General features: G+C 50.6%; 1 protein-coding gene across 2 annotated transcripts in view; it reads left to right on the top strand.

Moving 5' to 3' along the window:
- SHROOM2 (shroom family member 2) overlaps positions 1-20,010 on the top strand; it is a 137,888-nt gene extending 117,878 nt beyond the window's left edge. For both annotated transcript variants that reach the window (XM_088833545.1, XM_088833546.1), the window contains exons 6-8: positions 10,644-11,165; positions 15,285-15,806; positions 17,675-20,010. In XM_088833545.1, coding sequence (XP_088689671.1) covers positions 10,644-11,165; positions 15,285-15,806; positions 17,675-17,870 — 1,240 coding nt within the window. In that variant the 3' untranslated portion in view covers positions 17,871-20,010. The remainder of the gene's footprint in view (positions 1-10,643; positions 11,166-15,284; positions 15,807-17,674) is intronic.
- Positions 20,011-20,380: the final 370 nt, after the last annotated feature.

A 20,380-nucleotide genomic window follows, 5' to 3' on the forward strand; every position in this document is an offset into this window, starting at 1 on the left:
ATGGCTGAGCAATATTCCACTGTGTGTATGTGTGTGTGAGCAATATTCCACTGTGTGTGTGTGAGAGAGAGCAATATTCCACTGTGTGTGTGTGAGCAATATTCCACTGTGTGTGTGTGTGTGAGCAATATTCCACTGTGTGTGTGTGTGTGTGTGAGCAATATTCCACTGTGTGTGTGTGAGCAATATTCCACTGTGTGTGTGTGTGTGAGCAATATTCCACTGTGTGTGTGTGTGTGAGCAATATTCCACTGTGTGTGTGTGTGTGTGAGCAATATTCCACTGTGTGTGTGTGAGCAATATTCCACTGTGTGTGTGTGTGTGAGCAATATTCCACTGTGTGTGTGTGAGCAATATTCCACTGTGTGTGTGTGTGTGAGCAATATTCCACTGTGTGTGTGTGTGTGAGAGAGCAATATTCCACTGTGTGTGTGTGTGAGAGAGAGCAATATTCCACTGTGTGTGTGTGTGTGAGCAATATTCCACTGTGTGTGTGTGTGAGAGCAATATTCCACTGTGTGTGTGTGTGTGAGCAATATTCCACTGTGTGTGTGTGAGCAATATTCCACTGTGTGTGTGTGAGAGCAATATTCCACTGTGTGTGTGTGTGTGAGAGAGCAATATTCCACTGTGTGTGTGTGTGTGTGAGAGAGCAATATTCCACTGTGTGTGTGTGTGAGAGAGAGCAATATTCCACTGTGTGTGTGTGTGTGAGCAATATTCCACTGTGTGTGTGTGAGAGAGAGCAATATTCCACTGTGTGTGTGTGTGTGAGCAATATTCCACTGTGTGTGTGTGTGTGAGAGCAATATTCCACTGTGTGTGTGTGAGCAATATTCCACTGTGTGTGTGTGTGTGAGAGAGCAATATTCCACTGTGTGTGTGTGAGCAATATTCCACTGTGTGTGTGTGTGTGAGAGCAATATTCCACTGTGTGTGTGTGTGAGAGAGAGCAATATTCCACTGTGTGTGTGTGTGTGAGCAATATTCCACTGTGTGTGTGTGAGAGAGAGCAATATTCCACTGTGTGTGTGTGTGAGCAATATTCCACTGTGTGTGTGTGATCAATATTCCACTGTGTGTGTGTGTGTGTGAGCAATATTCCACTGTGTGTGTGTGTGTGTGAGCAATATTCCACTGTGTGTGTGTGTGTGTGAGCAATATTCCACTGTGTGTGTGTGAGCAATATTCCACTGTGTGTGTGTGTGTGAGCAATATTCCACTGTGTGTGTGAGCAATATTCCACTGTGTGTGTGTGAGCAATATTCCACTGTGTGTGTGTGTGTGAGAGAGCAATATTCCACTGTGTGTGTGTGTGAGAGAGAGCAATATTCCACTGTGTGTGTGTGTGTGAGCAATATTCCACTGTATGTGTGTGAGCAATATTCCACTGTGTGTGTGTGTGTGAGCAATATTCCACTGTGTGTGTGTGTGTGAGAGAGCAATATTCCACTGTGTGTGTGTGTGAGAGAGAGCAATATTCCACTGTGTGTGTGTGTGTGAGCAATATTCCACTGTGTGTGTGTGTGAGAGAGAGCAATATTCCACTGTGTGTGTGTGTGTGAGCAATATTCCACTGTGTGTGTGTGTGTGAGAGAGCAATATTCCACTGTGTGTGTGTGAGCAATATTCCACTGTGTGTGTGTGTGTGAGAGCAATATTCCACTGTGTGTGTGTGTGAGAGAGAGCAATATTCCACTGTGTGTGTGTGTGTGAGCAATATTCCACTGTGTGTGTGTGAGAGAGAGCAATATTCCACTGTGTGTGTGTGTGTGAGCAATATTCCACTGTGTGTGTGTGAGCAATATTCCACTGTGTGTGTGTGTGTGTGAGCAATATTCCACTGTGTGTGTGTGTGTGTGAGCAATATTCCACTGTGTGTGTGTGAGCAATATTCCACTGTGTGTGTGTGTGTGTGAGCAATATTCCACTGTGTGTGTGTGTGTGAGCAATATTCCACTGTGTGTGTGAGCAATATTCCACTGTGTGTGTGTGAGCAATATTCCACTGTGTGTGTGTGTGTGAGCAATATTCCACTGTGTGTGTGAGCAATATTCCACTGTGTGTGTGTGAGCAATATTCCACTGTGTGTGTGTGTGTGAGAGAGCAATATTCCACTGTGTGTGTGTGTGAGAGAGAGCAATATTCCACTGTGTGTGTGTGTGTGAGCAATATTCCACTGTGTGTGTGTGAGCAATATTCCACTGTGTGTGTGTGTGTGAGCAATATTCCACTGTGTGTGTGTGTGTGAGAGAGCAATATTCCACTGTGTGTGTGTGTGAGAGAGAGCAATATTCCACTGTGTGTGTGTGTGTGAGCAATATTCCACTGTGTGTGTGTGAGAGAGAGAGCAATATTCCACTGTGTGTGTGTGTGTGAGCAATATTCCACTGTGTGTGTGTGTGAGAGCAATATTCCACTGTGTGTGTGTGTGTGAGCAATATTCCACTGTGTGTGTGTGTGAGAGCAATATTCCACTGTGTGTGTGTGAGCAATATTCCACTGTGTGTGTGTGTGTGAGAGAGCAATATTCCACTGTGTGTGTGTGTGAGAGAGAGCAATATTCCACTGTGTGTGTGTGTGTGAGCAATATTCCACTGTGTGTGTGTGAGAGAGAGCAATATTCCACTGTGTGTGTGTGTGTGAGCAATATCCACTGTGTGTGTGTGAGCAATATTCCACTGTGTGTGTGTGTGTGTGAGCAATATTCCACTGTGTGTGTGTGTGTGTGAGCAATATTCCACTGTGTGTGTGTGAGCAATATTCCACTGTGTGTGTGTGTGTGTGAGCAATATTCCACTGTGTGTGTGTGTGTGTGAGCAATATTCCACTGTGTGTATGTGTGTGAGAGCAATATTCCACTGTGTGTGTGTGTGTGTGTGAGCAATATTCCACTGTGTGTGTGTGAGCAATATTCCACTGTGTGTGTGTGTGTGAGAGAGCAATATTCCACTGTGTGTGTGTGTGAGAGAGAGCAATATTCCACTGTGTGTGTGTGTGTGAGCAATATTCCACTGTGTGTGTGTGAGCAATATTCCACTGTGTTTGTGTGTGTGAGCAATATTCCACTGTGTGTGTGTGTGTGAGAGAGCAATATTCCACTGTGTGTGTGTGTGTGAGCAATATTCCACTGTGTGTGTGTGTGAGAGAGAGCAATATTCCACTGTGTGTGTGTGTGAGAGCAATATTCCACTGTGTGTGTGTGTGTGAGCAATATTCCACTGTGTGTGTGTGAGCAATATTCCACTGTGTGTGTGTGAGCAATATTCCACTGTGTGTGTGTGTGTGAGAGAGCAATATTCCACTGTGTGTGTGTGTGTGAGAGAGCAATATTCCACTGTGTGTGTGTGTGTGAGAGAGCAATATTCCACTGTGTGTGTGTGTGAGAGAGAGCAATATTCCACTGTGTGTGTGTGTGTGAGCAATATTCCACTGTGTGTGTGTGAGAGAGAGCAATATTCCACTGTGTGTGTGTGTGAGCAATATTCCACTGTGTGTGTGTGAGCAATATTCCACTGTGTGTGTGTGTGTGTGAGCAATATTCCACTGTGTGTATGTGTGTGTGAGCAATATTCCACTGTGTGTGTGTGTGTGTGTGAGCAATATTCCACTGTGTGTGTGTAAGCAATATTCCACTGTTTGTGTGTGTGTGAGAGAGCAATATTCCACTGTGTGTGTGTGTGAGAGAGAGCAATATTCCACTGTGTGTGTGTGTGTGAGCAATATTCCACTGTGTGTGTGTGAGAGAGAGCAATATTCCACTGTGTGTGTGTGTGAGCAATATTCCACTGTGTGTGTGTGAGCAATATTCCACTGTGTGTGTGTGTGTGTGAGCAATATTCCACTGTGTGTGTGTGTGTGTGAGCAATATTCCACTGTGTGTATGTGTGTGTGAGCAATATTCCACTGTGTGTGTGTGAGAGAGAGCAATATTCCACTGTGTGTGTGTGTGTGTGAGCAATATTCCACTGTGTGTATGTGTGTGTGAGCAATATTCCACTGTGTGTGTGTGAGCAATATTCCACTGTGTGTGTGTGTGTGAGAGAGCAATATTCCACTGTGTGTGTGTGTGAGAGAGAGCAATATTCCACTGTGTGTGTGTGTGAGAGAGCAATATTCCACTGTGTGTGTGTGAGCAATATTCCACTGTGTGTGTGTGTGTGAGAGAGCAATATTCCACTGTGTGTGTGTGTGTGAGAGAGAGCAATATTCCACTGTGTGTGTGTGTGTGAGCAATATTCCACTGTGTGTGTGTGTGAGAGCAATATTCCACTGTGTGTGTGTGTGTGTGTGAGAGAGAGCAATATTCCACTGTGTGTGTGTGTGTGTGTGCAATATTCCACTGTGTGTGTGTGTGTGAGCAGTATTCCACTGTGTGTGTGTGTGTATGAGCAATATTCCACTGTGTGTCTGTGTGTGTGTGTGTGTGTGTAGAGCACATCTTTGTTATCTATTCTCCATTCATCTGCCAATGGATATTTAGGTTGCTTCTGTGCCTTGGTGCTGCTATTGGAGTCCATGTATCTTTTCAAAATAGAGTTTTCATCTTTTCCGGACATACCCCCAAGAGTGGGATTGTTGGATCATATGGTAGCTTTTGTTTTTTTGACAGTGCTATATAACTTAGAGGATCTGAGTTTCAGTTCAGCCCAGGAATTGAACCCCCGGCCATAGCTTTGAGGGCTTCCCTGGTGGCTCGGCTGGTAAAGAATCCGCCTGCAATTCGGGAGACCTGGGTTTGGAAGATCCCCTGGAGGAGGGAAAGGCTACCCACTCCAGTATTCTGGCCTATACAGTCCATGGGGTCACACAGAGTTAGACACGACTGAGCGACTTTCACTTTTCACAGCAGTGAAAGTACAGAATCCTAACCCCTGGACCACCATGGAATTTACTGCCCGCCCCCGCCCCGGACGTCAGGACTTTGAATGACAATCTGTGGAGGTGTACTTGGTTCACAAGTGGATGGTCACAAGGGACCATTGGTCTTGCTAGCAGCTCAACAGAGAGGGGCAGAAAAGTAACTAAAACCGTTGTTTGAAAAACCTCCCCAGACCCTCCCCCATGTAAATGAAACCCCTCCCTGAACATTGTCATCGCCTGCAGGGTGCTTCTCAAAACCAGCGGTTACATGTGTTTGTATGTTGCAAAAATTAATATCTTCCTTGACTTCTGGACCAGGGCTCAGCAGACTCCAGCCCAAGGCCCTGGGCCAGGGTACGGGAAGTCTGTCCGGGTGGAGGACTGCAGGTTGGGCCCTGCCGACTTGGTACCTGGGGCCTACCTCACTGAGTTTTTCACACAATGATGATATATCTAGTTGGGGAGAGACAATGCCGCGCCAAGGATGAAAACTGCAGGAGTAGCTTTTCATATCCCATGTGGGTAGAAAATCAAGTGAGAAGGAATCAGGGAAGGAAGGATCCATAAAGCAGAGCTTCCCAGCAGAGGCGTGACCTCCAGATGCCTCGGGGCGTTCTCCCGGACGCCCCTGCAGGTGGGCATTTCGCCCCGGCCCCCTCTGTCTCTGCGCCCAGACCTGGCTTTGTGATGGAGAAAGTTTGAGGACAGCTTAGATGCACGTGTCTAAAATCATCACCCATCTTCCCTCAAGGGAGCACTGTCAAAAATTGGAGAAGCGGGGTTCAGGCTCAGACAGGATTGACTGAGACGTTCACATTTGGAAGGCTGGAATTCCTGATGGCTGTGCCATCCTTGTTTCCTGGATATAGCAAGAAATATACTAATCTCACATCCCTCTTAGAGGAGCTTTGCTAGCACAGGGGGAATTGCTGCCTTCTCTGGGGAGACCACAGCACATCCTGTCTAAGGCACTTTGCAAATGTGCAGTAAGTCAGTTCTCTCCGACTCCAGTTGCATCCGACTCTGTGACCCCATGGACTCTAGCCCGCTGGCTCCTCTGTCTGTGGGAGTCTTCTGGCAAGAATTCTGCAATGGGTTGCCATTCCCTCCTCCAGGGGAATCTTCCCAACCCAGGGATCAAACCTGCATCTCTTAGGTCTCCTGCATTGACAAGCGGGTTCTTGACTACTAGTGCCACCTGGGAAGCCCCAAGGCACTTTGCAAATAGAGCTCCTTTTTAATTACTCTTTTAAACGTGAATTCAGATGGACAAAGGCACTTAGATATTAGCAATAAATTGTAGCTACTTTAATTCTGTGTTTCAACGAGGTGGTGGATATTTATTAAACAATAGGTACTTGAAGCTCAGCATTCAGAAAACAAAGATCATGGCTTCTGGTCCCATCACTTCTTGGGAAATAGATGGGAAAACAGTGGAAACAGTGTCAGACTTTATTTTTTTGGGCTCCAAAATCACTGCGGATGCTGACTGCAGCCATGAAATTAAAAGACGCTTACTCCTTGGAAGGAAAGTTATGACCAACCTAGATAGTATATTAAAAAGCAAAGACATTACTTTGCCAACCAAGGTCCGTCTAGTCAAGGCTATGGTTTTTCCCGTGGTCATGAACAGATGTGAGAGTTGGACTGTGAAGAAAGCTGAGTGCGGAAGAATTGATGTTTTTGAACTGTGGTGTTGGAGTAGACTCTTGAGAGTCCCTTGTACTGCAAGGAGATCCAACCAGTGCATTCTAAAGGAGATCCATCCTGGGTGTTCATTGGAAGGACTGATGGTAAAGCTGAAACTGCAATACTTTGGCCACCTCATGCAACGAGTTGACTCACTGGAAAAGACTCTGATGCTGGGAGGGATTGGGGGCGGGAGAAGAAGGGGACAACAGAGAATGAGATGGCTGGATGGCATCACCGACTCAATGGACATGAGTTTGAGTGAACTCCGGGAGTTGGTGATGGACAGAGAGGCCTGGCGTGCTGTGATTCATGGGGTTGCAAAGAGTCGGACACAACTGAGCAACTGAACTGAAAATACGTACCTATTTATTAAAGAATAGGTACCACTGGAACTTCCCTGATGGTCCAGTGGTTAAGACTTGGCCTTCCACTGTAGCGGGTGTGGGTTCGATCCCTGGTCATAGAGCTAAGATCCCACATGCCTCGCCGCCAAAAATGCAGGACATAAATAACAAAAGCAGTATTGTAACAAATTCAATAAAGAGTTTGAAAATGGTCCACATCAAAAAAACATTTTTTTTTAGGAAAAACAAAAAAATTGGTACCAGGTGGTTTTGAGTGGGTTTTCAGATGCTAGATTTCAGGAGTTTTAGGAAGAAAAAAAAAACGTTCAAGTGTTTGCTCAGCTCTTTGGGATGAAACACTGGGGCGGCGTGTGCGAGTTGCCGTGAATGAAGTTTTACTGTCTTGTAAGACACACGATGGCTTCAACGGGAGGCAGGCCCAAGGATGGCTTTTCCCTGGCCGACCAGAGGTGATAGTGGGCGACAGGACACCTGAGCCAAGAGTCACCCTTCTCTGATTGTTGTCTAATGGCCGTTCCGTCTTTTGTACGCAGATACCTGCTGGACTGTGTATTGTCCTCTCTGAACCATCCATTGCATCGTTCAAGCTGTTTGGATAACTTTTTTTAAAAAATCAATGACTTTATTTTTGGCTACACTGGCTCTCCGTTGTTGGATGGGCTTTCTCTAGTTGTGGTGAAGTGGGGGGCTACTCTCTAGGTGTGACGCTTGGCTTCTCTTGTCGAGGAACTCCCAAGCTGAGTAGTTGTGGCCCCCCGAGCTTCGTTGCCCCACAATGGCAGGTGAAATCTTCCCGGCCCCCTGGGGATTGAACCCATGTCCTGTGTCCCGGGCATAGGCAGGCGGATTCTTTTTTTTTTTGGCAGGCGGATTCTTAACCCCCCCCACCCCCCCGACCCCAGCAGGAAAGACTTCACCTTCCAGCTGTTGCCTGCTCTTTACTTTTAGTATTTAATGCTGATATACAAGGGTACCTTTCCTAGGCTGTTTGAGTTGGCAGAATTCAAGTTAACTGTCATTGCAGCAGACTGACTTCCCCAGACTGCTCAATATGTGAACGTTTCTTTTCTCAACATGATGCCTATTTTGATTGGTTTTTCTGGCCTCCCTGTGTGGCTTGTGCCATCTTGGTTCCCTGGCCAGGAATGAACCCAGGCCCTCTGCAGTCAAAGCACCGAGTCCGAACACTGGACCACTAGGGAATTACCTGTTGTATTTTTTTTTGCTTGTTTGTTTTAAACTAAATTCCCTAAGTTGGGTTAATATTTTATTAATCAGGAAGTGAGTGAAGTCACTCAGTCATGTCTGACTCTTTGCAACCCCATGGACTGTAGCCCACCAAGGTCCTCTGTCCATGGGATTTTCTCCAGGCAAGAGTACTAGAGTGGGCTGCCATCGCCTTCTCTGGGGGATCTTCCCAACCCAGGGATCAAATCCAGGTCTCCCACATTGTAGGCAGATTTTTTTACCCATCTGAGCCACCAAGGGAGTCAATTAAGCTGGAAGTAGAGAACAAACCTGCCCCCTTGCGGGGCCCCGGTGGGTGACTGGTGATCTAATGTGCTCGCCCAGTTACTGAACCCTTTGAGCTGCTGTCTCTGGACTCACGAGCGTGGTGGTTGCAGTGTCTGGCCCCAGCTAGAGGACAGGAGACTGTGGGGGAATTGGGTGGGGGGAGTCCGTGGTCTCCTGTAGACCAGCCATGGAACCCGGAAGGAACCTTTCTCCTGAGGACACAGCAAGAGAAACACGCCTAGGGAACTCAGCTCTCAGTGCAGCCGCCTGGATGGGGTGGGGCTGGCTGCGATGGCAAGGCCTAGAGCAGACGCACCTCCTGGGCGCCGAGCCTGTGCTGGGTGTGTGTGCAGAACTCTCCCGTCCCACACATCAGTCAGTAGGTGACAGCTTCTCTTGCATTTGTGCTCTGCCTGCTGGCTGGCTGATCACTGCCCTCTCGTGGAGTCTCCTCTAACAGCCCTGAGGTCGTCTCAGCTCTTCCTATGGACGGAAGGGTCCGTCCGAGGCTCATTTGATGGTTCAGGTCAGAAGAGTGTTTTAGGACAAAGCAGCAGACACACGGCCGACTCATTTGTTGGGAGTTTGGTTTTTGTAGCACCCATGAGCTTTAATTATGGCCTAGATATATATATATACATGTACAATATACATCATAAAGCTTCAGCTTCCCTGGTGGCTCAGATGGTCAAGCGTTTGCCTGCAATGCGGGAGACCTGGGTTCTATCCCTGGGTTGGAAAGATCCCCTGGAGAAGGGAACGGCTACCACAGAATTGATGCTTTGGAACTGTGGTGTTGGAGAAGACCCTTGGACTGCATGGATATCCAACCAGTCCATCCTGAAGGAAATCAGTCCTGAATATTCATTTTAAGGACTGATGCTGAAGCTTTCATACTTTGGCCACCTGACGCGAAGAGCTGATTCATTAGAAAAGACCCTGATGCTGGGAGAGATTGAAGGCGGGACGAGAAGGGGACGATAGAGGATGAGTTGGTTGGATGGTATCCTTGTCTCAATGGATGTGACTTTGAGCAAGCTCTAGGATTTGGTGATGGACAGGGAGGCCTGGCGTGCTACAGCCCATGGGAGTCACAAAGAGTCAGACACAACTGAGAGACTTCACTTTCATATGCACGTACAGAATGCCTGTGTGTGTTTTGCCAGGGTGTGTGTGTGTGTGTGTGTGTTTGTGTGTGTGTCTGTATGCATGTTAAGTACTTGCTAGGGAAAGCTAGAACTGGGTATGGAAATAGATGAAAAGTGAAAGTGTTTGTCACTTTCACCGAAAAGTTGTGTCTGACTCTTTTCGACTCCATGGACTGTGTAGCCTGCCAGGCTCTGTCCGTGGGATTCTCCAGGCAGGAATACTGGAGTGGGTTGCCATTGCCTTCTTCAGGGGATCTTTCCAACCCAGGGATCGAACCCGGGTATCTTGCATTGCAAGCAGATTCTTTACCTGCTGGAATCTCCTTTGTCCTCACTACTGCAGGCAGATTCTTTACCTGCTGAGCCAAATGCCTAAGAGTGTGAAAAAGATCAATGCCTTGGTGCAGCTTCCAAAACAAGCATTCTTTGTTTTTCTGATATTTAATCATAGGCTGCTGGTTTAAAAGGTTTTGTTAATGTATTTGCTGCTGTCTTAATGTGAAAGTGAAGTCACTCAGTCGTGTCCGACTGTTTGCAACCCCATGGACTGTAGCATACCAGGCTCCTCCTTCCATGAGATTTTCCAGGCAAGGGTGCTGGAGTCAGTTGCCATTTCCTTCTCCTTCCCCAGAAAAGGTTTTATGCCTTTGTATATGGCAATTTTCTGAAATAAGTCCCATAAAAATACTGTTGCAGTGTGAAAGGAGTATTTCTCCGTATCACCGTTTAAGTATTTTCACGCCCAGGTTTTGTTTAATGTTTGTGTGAATTGTATTTTGCCTCCATATGGCAGTGTGTGTGCCCATGTACGTGGAGCCGTGTGTGTGCCTCCTCTCCTCTGGTATGACATGCCCGAGTACCGGCTAGTGTGTGTTTGCATCTGATGTCTGCCCGTTTGCAATTGCAGCGGGGAGTGGCGTGGGCAGACACGGGTGGATTTAATTCCTTAAAGTCATTGAAGGGAGGTTGTCCGTGCCCTTGACGGAAGGGCATAGTCGGGTTCCGGGAGGAGAGGGTTCCCTGGAACCCTTGGGTCATTCTTCTTCCTTGCTTCCCCTAGACACGCAGATGGTCAGCGTGCGGAGGACCGCCCAGGAGCACCGCGGGACCCCCGGCAAACCTCTGAACGCCCTGGCGCCCGGGAAGGGCCCGAGGTGTCCCTGGAGGCCCGCGGCCGGGCGGGCACGCTCCCTCGCGATTACCGGTGCCCGGAGCCGCGCGTGCCCCTGGAGCCGCCCGCCCGGGGGCAGGAGCCCCGGCCCCTGAGCGCCGCCGCGCCGGCCCGGAGACCCGCCCTGCAGAGGCCACCGCCGCCCAAGCGCGAGCTCCGGCCGCCGCCGCCGGGGGGCGCGCCCGGCCGGCCCCGCACCTCGGTGGCCTCCCTGGAGGCGGTGGACGCGCGGAGCGCGCGGCGCGCGGAGGAGCCCGCGGCCCGGCCCCGGCGCTCCCCGGCGCCCCCCGCCCCGCTCCGGGCCCTGCAGACCTCTGCCATGGACACCTCGCGGTCGCCGTCGCCGCAGTTCGCGCCGCAGAAGCTGACGGACAAGCCCCCGCTGCTCGTCCAGGACGAGAACGCCGCCAGGTAGTGTCTCTCCCTACCTGCTTGCCCTGTTGAGGGCTCCCTGCAACTGCGGGAGGGTCCCGTGCATCCTCCCTGGGTGTGACCCCCTCCCCCCAGCAGCCTTGATCCCGCCCCCCACGCTGGGCCCTGGGACTAACACGGAGAGGACCCCCGCAACCTCCCATGCCCTCCAGTGGTCACTTGGATTTTTAACTTGCTGTCGACTTTCCGGCCCTGCAAGGGCCAGAGGGTCAGCATGAGGGTCACAGTTCAGTCGCTCAGTCGTGTCTGCCTCTTTGAGACCCCACGGACTACAGCACACCAGGCCTCCCTGTCCATCACCAACTCCCAGAGTTTACTCAAACTCATAGCCACTGAGTCAGTGATGCCGTGCAACCATCTCATCCTCTGTCGTCCCCTTCTCCTCCCGCCTTCAGTCTTTCCCAGCAGCAGGGTCTTCTCCAATGAGTCAGCTCTTTGCATCAGGTGGCCAAAAAGTATTGGAGTTGCAGCTTCATCATCAGTCCTTCCAAAGCATTTGCAGGACTGATTTCCTTTAGGATGAACTGGTTGGATCTCCTTGCAGTCCATGGGACTCTCAAGAGTCTTCTCCAACACCACAGGTTAATGACAATGAAATAAAACCTGTTGCTTAGTTGCACCCTGTGGGGCTAGCTGCTAGCAACCTAGACAGCCCAGAGTGTGGGTGTTTTCATCATCGCGTGAAAGTTCTGTCTTGACTCTACAGTTTGAGACGCTTGCCTTTTTGGTAGTGCTGGATCTTCCCTGCTGTCGTGCGCGGGCTTTCTCTAGCAGCAGCGATCAGGGGCTTCTCTTGTCACGGAATTCGAGCTCAGTAGTTGCCGCGCCCAGGCTTCGGCTCTCAGAAGGATGTGTGATCTCTGTGGACGAGGGTTCGAATGCGTGTCTCCTGCATCGGCAGGTGGATTCTTTTACCCGTGAGCCAGCAGGGAGGTCCCTGAACTTAATTTTACCCCCGAAGACAGCGCCACATGGACGTTAACTGAGAGCATCCTGAGTTCCCCCAGGGGTGGAGTGGCAAGTGCAGCTTCATCTAGGGATCATTCTAAATGCAGCTGGCACTTAAAGATCCTTTTTACACACTGAGGAGCTCTGAAAGGGAGGAGAAACGATGCAGTGGTTTGAGTGAAGGGTGGAGTGTGTGAGAATGTTGTCGATGAGCTGACATGGGCCTCTTGGTTCTCGGACCCTGGTCTGGGACCTGGTGGGCTCCTCTGAGGAACGTGGCTGAGTGTTTGCTCAGTACTCCTGACCTGTGTTGACTTTAGGAGGTGGAGGGGAGTGGTTTTCATTTTTTTCCTTGGCCCTGAGAGAGCGTGGATTTTCTCACTCTTGTCTTTTCCAAGAGTCTGAGAGGAGTTTCCACAAGCAGCGGCAATACTTCTTGACAGTTCCGAGTTGGGGCCTCTTGATGCATCCACTGGGCTCCCATCATGTGTATCATTTTTGGGGACCACAGAGGTTTTCTTGAACCAGCGTCCTTTGCTGCACTGGCCATCATAGAAGGCCAGGTTCTGGTCAAAGGAGCACAGTGGTGGGGCAGATGGTAACCATGCCACCCAGGAGTTTCCTACCAAGAAAGGTGGTTACCGTGTATCGAGTTCAGTGTCCCCGACCCCAGGGCTGATGTTACAGGTTGGTTGCCGCCTCAGAGAGTGGAATGCCTTTGAGATCCACCATGAACTTTGAGCCAGGTTTCATGAATGGAGACCTGCTCCATGCCCGTCATCAACTGCCAACCAGACAGGGAGTAAAACACATCAGACAGGGCCTGCGAGCTGCCTGGTGTTTGTGCAGAGCTCAGAGATTTGCTCGGGGCTCCCCTGGTGGCCCAGACGGTAAGGAATCTGCCTGCAGTGCTGGAGACGTGGGTTCGATCCGTGGATCGGGAAGATCCCCCCGGAGAAGGAAATGTAACCCACTCCAGTATTCTTGCCTGGAGAATCCCACGGACAGGGGAGCCTGGCGGGCTATAGTCCATGGGGTCGCAGAGAGTCAGACACGCCTGAGGGACTCACGCAGACACAACTGCTCTTCTTTTGTCTGTCTGCCTGCTGACTGATTTCTTGAGTGCTGCCTCATCTCCCTCCGTATCCCGTATCTCTCCCTTTCCGGTTACCTCTACTTGGGGAGCCAGCCAGGGCACAGAGCAGCTCCTTTGTCCAGAGACATGCCTTCTCGAATTCAGCAAGTGGGTCCTGGAGTTGTGTGCCAGTCCAAGGCAGGGATGCAGAGAGCAGGAAAGTGCAGCCTTCCCACCCTGGAGGCGATTTTAGAGAGTAGTCACTCGTTCGGAATAAAACATCCACTCCTGTTCTGAAAGCGGGAAGTGGGAATCTTTGAAACCTTGGACATTCTGAGGTTGGCTTATGTGTTTGCTACAAGGTGGGGCCCCTGCCCAGCAGCAGGCATGAGCCTGAGATTTGACGGCTCACAGAAGCCTTGGGCAGAGTTTTCCTGGAGCCTGTTTGTGGGTTTGGAGTGTGTGTCTGTGAGGAGGGAGCCCACCACTTCAGGGTCATTGAGTCACCTCAGGCATCTTAGGCTACAAGACTCTGCCTGTGGGCGGTGTGGTTTATCAGACTTAGGGTCGCATGCCAGGGGCTTCTCTCATAGTCAGTAAAGAATTTGCCTGCAGTGTAGGAGACCCAGGTTCTATCCCTGGGTCAAGAAGATCCCCTGGAGGAGAGCATGGCAACCTACTCGAGTATTTTTGCCTGGAGGAATCCCAGGGACAGAGGAGCCTGGCGGGCTACAGTCCACGGGGTCGCGGAGAGTCAGATACGACAGAGCCACTAGAGAGACGGACAGTGCCATGCGGGCTGAGGGCTCCCTCGGGACCGGGTGCTGCTGGGGACCAGGCTCTCTGGGCAGAACCGCCCAGACTCACCTGGACGGAACCTGGAGAGGGGCCCGGGCCTGGCCCACACTGCGTCCTCCACCCCTCCGGGTCCCGCTTCCTGGCAGGAATGTAGCGACCAGGTGGTGGTAGAGGGAGCAGTTTGTCAAACTTCCTGAACGTGCAAGTCTGCACGGGTTTCAAAAGGAGAAGTAGCTGTGCTCAGGAATGACCTGGAAGACCTGCTTTGTCAGAAAGGGTGGCACAAGCTGCAGAGGATTTGTTTCGATTGCTTTGTTGGTTTTTTTTTTTTTCCAATCAAGTTTCCCCACAAAGCGAGGGTTGGGGTAGAGATGTAAATACTTGCTGAGTAGGGCTTCACTCTTGACTCACCTGGTAAAGAATCCACGTACAATGTGGGAGACCTGGGTTCCATCCCTGGGTAGGGAACATCCCCTGGAGAAGAGAAAGGCTACCCACCCACTCCAGTATTGTTCAGTTTCCATTCTGGCTCAGCTGGTGAAGAATCTGCCTGCAATGCAGGAGATGTGGTTTCGATCCTTGGGTTGAGAAGATCCCCTGGAGAAGGGAAAGGCTACCCACTCCAGTATTCTGGCCTGGAGAATTCCACAGACTGTGTACAGTCTATGGGGTCGCAAAGAGTTGGACACGACTGAATGACTTTCACTCACTCCAGTATTCTTGGGCTTCCCTTGTGGCTCAGCTGGTAAAGAATCCACCTGCAATATGGTAGAGCTGAGTTTGATCCCTGGGTTGGGAAGATCCCCTGGAGAAGGGAACAGCTACCCTCTCTGTTATTCTGACCTGGAGAATCCCATGGGCTACCATGGGGTCGCAAAGAGTCAGACACGACTGAGCAACTTTTACTTAACTTCAAGTCGCTAGTAGGTGGGGAGGGTTTCTCCACATGGAGGGAGAAGAATACAATGAAGAGCGGTCTTGCCCGTGTTTTCCTGCTTGGGTGCGATGCTGGATTTTTCCTTCTGAAGTCGAACACCTTGAGGCAGAGGAGGGTCAAGAGACCCAAGTTGGGGGGCCGGAGGCGGGAACTCCTAGACCTCGTCTCCCCAGTCCTGGAACCTGTGACCTGCATGGTCCCATCTTTTGAGTTGGGCTTCCCTGTCTGGAAGGCACCCCCCTGCACCATGGGACCAGCCAGTTTCCTCATCTGAGTTCTGATCGTTGAGTTGTGCCTGGGCCCACGGCGTGTCTCCAGCAGACGACCCTTATCTTGGCAGAATTGAGCGGGTGATGGACAATAACACCACGGTGAAGATGGTGCCCATCAAAATAGTGCACTCGGAGAGCCAGCCGGAGAAGGAGAGCCGCCAGGCACTGGCCCGCGTCCCCGAGCTGCCTCTGCTGCCCCGGGGCCTCGAGCGGGACCAGATCAAGACGCTCAGCACGTCGGAGCAGTCCTACTCGCGCTTCTGCCCCTACAGCCGCCAGGGCGCCGAGCCCCAGCCCCCCGCCGGCACCCCGGGGCCCCCCGCCAAGGAAGGCCGGGCCTCCCCTCCCACGCTCAGCTATGTGAAGGCCAAAGATAGGACCGCCGACGACCTCAAGTCGGAGGAGCTGGCCCGCGAGATCGCCGGCAGGGATAAGTCGCTGGCAGACATCCTGGACCCCGGCGTGAGGATGAGAACCACCATGGACCTCATGGAGGGCATCTTCCCCAAAGACGAGCACCTCCTGGAAGGCGCGCAGCAACGGAGGAAGCTGCTGCCCAAGGTGCCCTCGCCCAGGACGGCGGAGGAGAGGTGAGTAGACCACCCCACCCTTCCCTGTGTGCGGTTCTAACCTCTTGGGCTTCCAGGGCGAGGGGCCAGGAACGTATCTCTTTATCCGTTCTCATGCGTGCTCTCTGATGACAGATTTCTCCATAAGTGCTTGGCACTTTGGGTATTTTTTTTTTTTTGACACCCTCCCCAAATTAAAGGTCCATTCTGGGGACCGCGACATCAGTTGGGCAAAGATGGGAAAAGGCACGTTTCTAGCGATGCCCATGGGGCTTTTTCTCTGCTCTCTGCCCTTGGGACACTTGGCAATGTTGGGAGATGCTTCTAGTTGTCGCCCCTGGGAGAGTGGAGGTCAGGGTTGGTACTCGTTGACCTATGGGGCACAGGTCGCCCTACCCCACCCCAACAAACAGCGGTCCACAACCAAAGGTCACTAGTGCAGAGGTGCAGGGGCTTGTTACAGAGGAGTGAAAGCTGAGCCTACGGAGGATATGTGTTTACAGAAGAGGCCTTCTGTTAATTATTTAGCTGGGGGGGGGGTGAATTTGCTGTAATTCATTCTGTATTGAGGGTGGGGAGGGAGCTTCCCTGGTGGCTTAGATGATAAAGAATTCACTAGCAATGGGGGGCAGAGACCTGGGTTCGATCCTTGGGTCGGGAAGATCCCCTGGAGAAGGGAAGGCCACCCACTCCAGTATTCTTGCCTGGAGAATCCCATGGACAGAGGAGCCTGGTGGGCTGCAGTCCATGGGGTCGCAAAGAGTCGGACACGACTGAGCGACTTCACTTAACATTCACATTTGGAGGCTGGAGGTCACGGATGGCAAGTGACATTTCTTGCTTGTTGTTACGGCCGGAGATACTATCATTTCAGACGACTCCAGGGGATCTTCCCGATCAAAGAATGGCCACCCACTCCAGTATTCTGGCCTGGAGAATCCCACAGAGAGAGGAGCCTGGTGGGGTACACTCCCCAGGGGTCACCCAGAGTGGGACGTGACTAAGAGTTTTGCATGTTTCGTTCTGTAAAGGACCCTCTCTAGCCTCTTGTATTCAGTCACCTGCCCACAAAGGTACACCTGCTTACGTCTGTCCTGTTGGTGACATGGTCTCGGCGAGCATCGCTGCTTGACAGTAGGCGGGAGCACGAATGTCATGTAGCAGACAGGGGCTCAGAGGCCGCAAATGTGGCTGCTGGTGGAAGGACGCCCGGTGAACTTGGGGCCTGTGGCCACACTTGCAGTGGCAACAGACAGCTCCCCATAGACCTCAGGCTCCCCGAGAAAACTGTCTGTACCCTCCTCCCCCACAGGTGGGGCTTTCTCTACCATTCGGCAGGGGATTCTAGTTCTGGGTGGCTTCCCTGGAGGCTCAGACTGTAAAGCATCTGCCTGCCATGTGGGAGACCCGGGTTCGAACCCTGGGTCAGGAAGATCCCCTGGAGAAGGGAATGGCAACCCACTCCAGTATTCTTGCCTGGAAAATCCCATGGACAGAGGAGTCTCAGGGGCTACAGTCCGTGGGGTCGCAAAGAGCTGGATACGGCTGCGCGACTTCACTTTTCAGTTCTGCCCTTAGCACCTACCCTTTCCACACTTCTTTTGTTTGCTTGGCTGATTGATTTATTTTTTTTTTTCCCGCATACCCCCTAGCATGTGGGATCTTCGCTTCCCGACTAAGGGATCAAACTCTTGTCCCCTGCGTTGCAAGGCAGAGTCTTAGCCTCTGGACCACCAGCGAAGCCCAATCTGTCCCTGCTTCTGCTATCTCCTCTCTTCTGGCTGGTATCCTTTCATCAGCCGCACGGTTCACAGGTCCCAGCCCAGGTTTCAGGTGCGTCTGGGGGCACACGATCAGAGCTAATGTGGACATTCTGTTCGGTTCCCCAGGAGGGAGGAGACCAGCGTGCTGGCGGCCGCACCCTTGGCCACCAACTCCGCCTACTACAGCACGTCGGCCCCCAAGGCGGAGCTGCTGATCAAGATGAAGGACCTGCAGGAGCAGCAGGAGCCGGAAGAGGACTCAGGCAGTGACTTGGACCACGACCTGTCAGTCAAAAAGGTAGGGAGGCCGAAATCCGGATGAGAACGTGCTGGCGGGAGGCAGGTGGTGGCCCTCGGGTCCACCCCCAGCCTGGCCCCGTACCATGCGCCGTTTGTGTTGGGCAAGATGCTGACATTTGGGCCTGTGTGTGAAGCCCTGTGTGGGAGAGTCTTCTGTCCTAAGGAGGTCTCTCCACAGGACCTCCATGCTATTGCTCTGTCATAAGATCCAGTGTCAAAAGAACTTGGTGGCCTCCAGTCTCTTTTCATTTTAAGGTCAACCGATAATGTCTCTTTTATACCAGTTGAAACCCAAGTTAACTATATCACCTTCAGCAGGGTCCATACCGTCTTTGAGTACTGATTTCAGATTCCTGTGATCAGGTAATAAATCAAACAGCAGATCATAAAGGGCTGTGTTAACCAAAAAGCAGCCCTTGTTCAACTCCAGAAACTAATCCAGGCCCTTGGGGATACAGCAGCAACACGCAGAATAGTCATTCCTTCCCTGAAGACACTGTGTTTTTGTTTTTTTTTTCTTTAACATTTTTATTTATTTATTTTTATTGAGATATAGTTGACAAATAACATTATATTAGTTTCAGGTATACAAAATAATGATTTGATATTTACATGTACTGTGAAAGACTTAAGATTTACTCTCTTGGCCATTATTTTTAACAATAAGCTTTCTAACCTTTTCTTCCTGTCTTCTTCTGGGATACAGTTGTACACAATTTTGTGTACATTGTTCACTGATCATTTTCTTCTGCATGGCCACGTTTGTTGACGCTTTCTGTACTGGTTTCTGCGTGGACATAAGTTTTCAGTTTTTTGGTTATATACCCCAAAGTTAGATTGTTAGATTGGTGGTATGGTCAGAAAGGCAATAAAACACTTCCTCAGGCTCTGTATCAATCCAGAGGGGTGGGATGGGGTGGCAATTATCCTTCAATAGAAAAAACAAAAACAAAAAAAAGCTTCCTCTGTGAGACTGAGAAAGGAGCCTGTGGGCTGCTACTGGATGTCTCAAGTGTCATATCCAAGGAGTCATTGCTAAATGTGATGTCATGAACATTTTCAGCTATGTTTTCTTCTCAGAGGTTAATAGTTTAGGTCTCTTGTTTAGTTCTTTACCCATTTTGAGTTAATTTTTGTATCTGGTATTAGGTTCAATTTCATTCTTTGCATGGGGAGATCCAGATTTTCTCGCACCATTTGTTGAAAAGACTGTCCTTTACATACTTGAATGGTCTTGGCACCCTTGTTAAAAATCACTTGACCATGTACGTGAGAGCGTATCTCTGAGCTTTCTGTTCTATTCCATTAGTCTGGATGTCTTTTTAAAAAGTTATTTATTTGACTGCAGTGGGTCTTAGCTGTGCCATGTGAACTCTTATTTGCAGCATGCGGGATCTAGTTCCCTCACCAGGGATTGACACTGGGCCCCTGCATCGGGAGCGGAAGTCTTATCCGCTGGACCACCAAGGAAATCCTTCTGTGTCTTTTTTTAATGCCAGTGCCATGTTGTTTTGATGAATGTAGTTTCTGCTCCTGCTGCTAAGTCGCTTCAGTCATGTCCGACTCTGTGCGACCCCATAGACGGCAGCCCACCAGGCTCCCCCGTCCCTGGGATTCTCCAGGCAAGAACACTGGAGTGGGTTGCCATTTCCTTCTCCAATGCGTGAAAGTGAAAAGTGAAAGTGAAGTCCCTCAGTCATGTCCGACTTTTAGCGACCCCATGAGCTGCAGCCTACCAGGCTCCTTCGCCCATGGGATTTTCCAGGCAAGAGTACTGGAGTGGGTTGCCAGGCACTGTGTTTTTGCAGCACAAAAACAAACACACAATACGGGGCCCAGTGGGCCACGCCTGGCCCCAAACCTGCTGTTGTCAATAAAGTTTTATTGAAAGACAGCCAATTCATTCATTTACATACGGCTTCTGCATATTGTATTACATATGGCCTTACATATTGTATTACGTTTATTAAGCCGTGTTGAGTAGTGGCTGTGTGGCCTCTGAAGTCTAAAATATTCACTGTCTGGCTCTTTACAGAAAATGTTTGCACACATATAATCGGTCCGAAAAGGAAAACAGGGTGAAGGCATACAGAGCTAAAAGGAGTGTGATTGTAGAGAAGGCTCTGATGAGGTCATGATGCAGAAAAACCTGGAGTGACATGAGGGAGTGTCCGGTTCTGTCAGGGACTGGGGTGGGGGGCGGGGGCACCACGTACAAAGGCCCTGGGGTAGGAGATATGTGACATGTTGGGAAGGCAACAGAGACCGCTGTGGCAAGGAGAAGGGGCGATTGTAGATGGAGGTCAGGGAGCCGGGGGTGGACCCAGGGGGAAGGGGGATGGGAGGTGAGGTCAGGGAGCAGTGGCTGAAGCTGTGTGGACAAGAAAGACGGAAGATGGAACAGGAGGTCAGGGCCTTGGGGCGGGGGCTCCGTGGAGATTTCAGAGGCGAATTGGACATAACAGTCTGGGACCCATGGCCGGAGCTGTGTGTACAAGGATGGGGAAGCTTGCACTTGAGGTCACACAGACC

This window comes from Moschus berezovskii, chromosome X, assembly GCF_049115385.1.
Source record: "Moschus berezovskii isolate FMDL1 chromosome X, NW_MosBer_1.0, whole genome shotgun sequence".
Lineage (NCBI taxonomy): Eukaryota > Metazoa > Chordata > Mammalia > Artiodactyla > Moschidae > Moschus > Moschus berezovskii.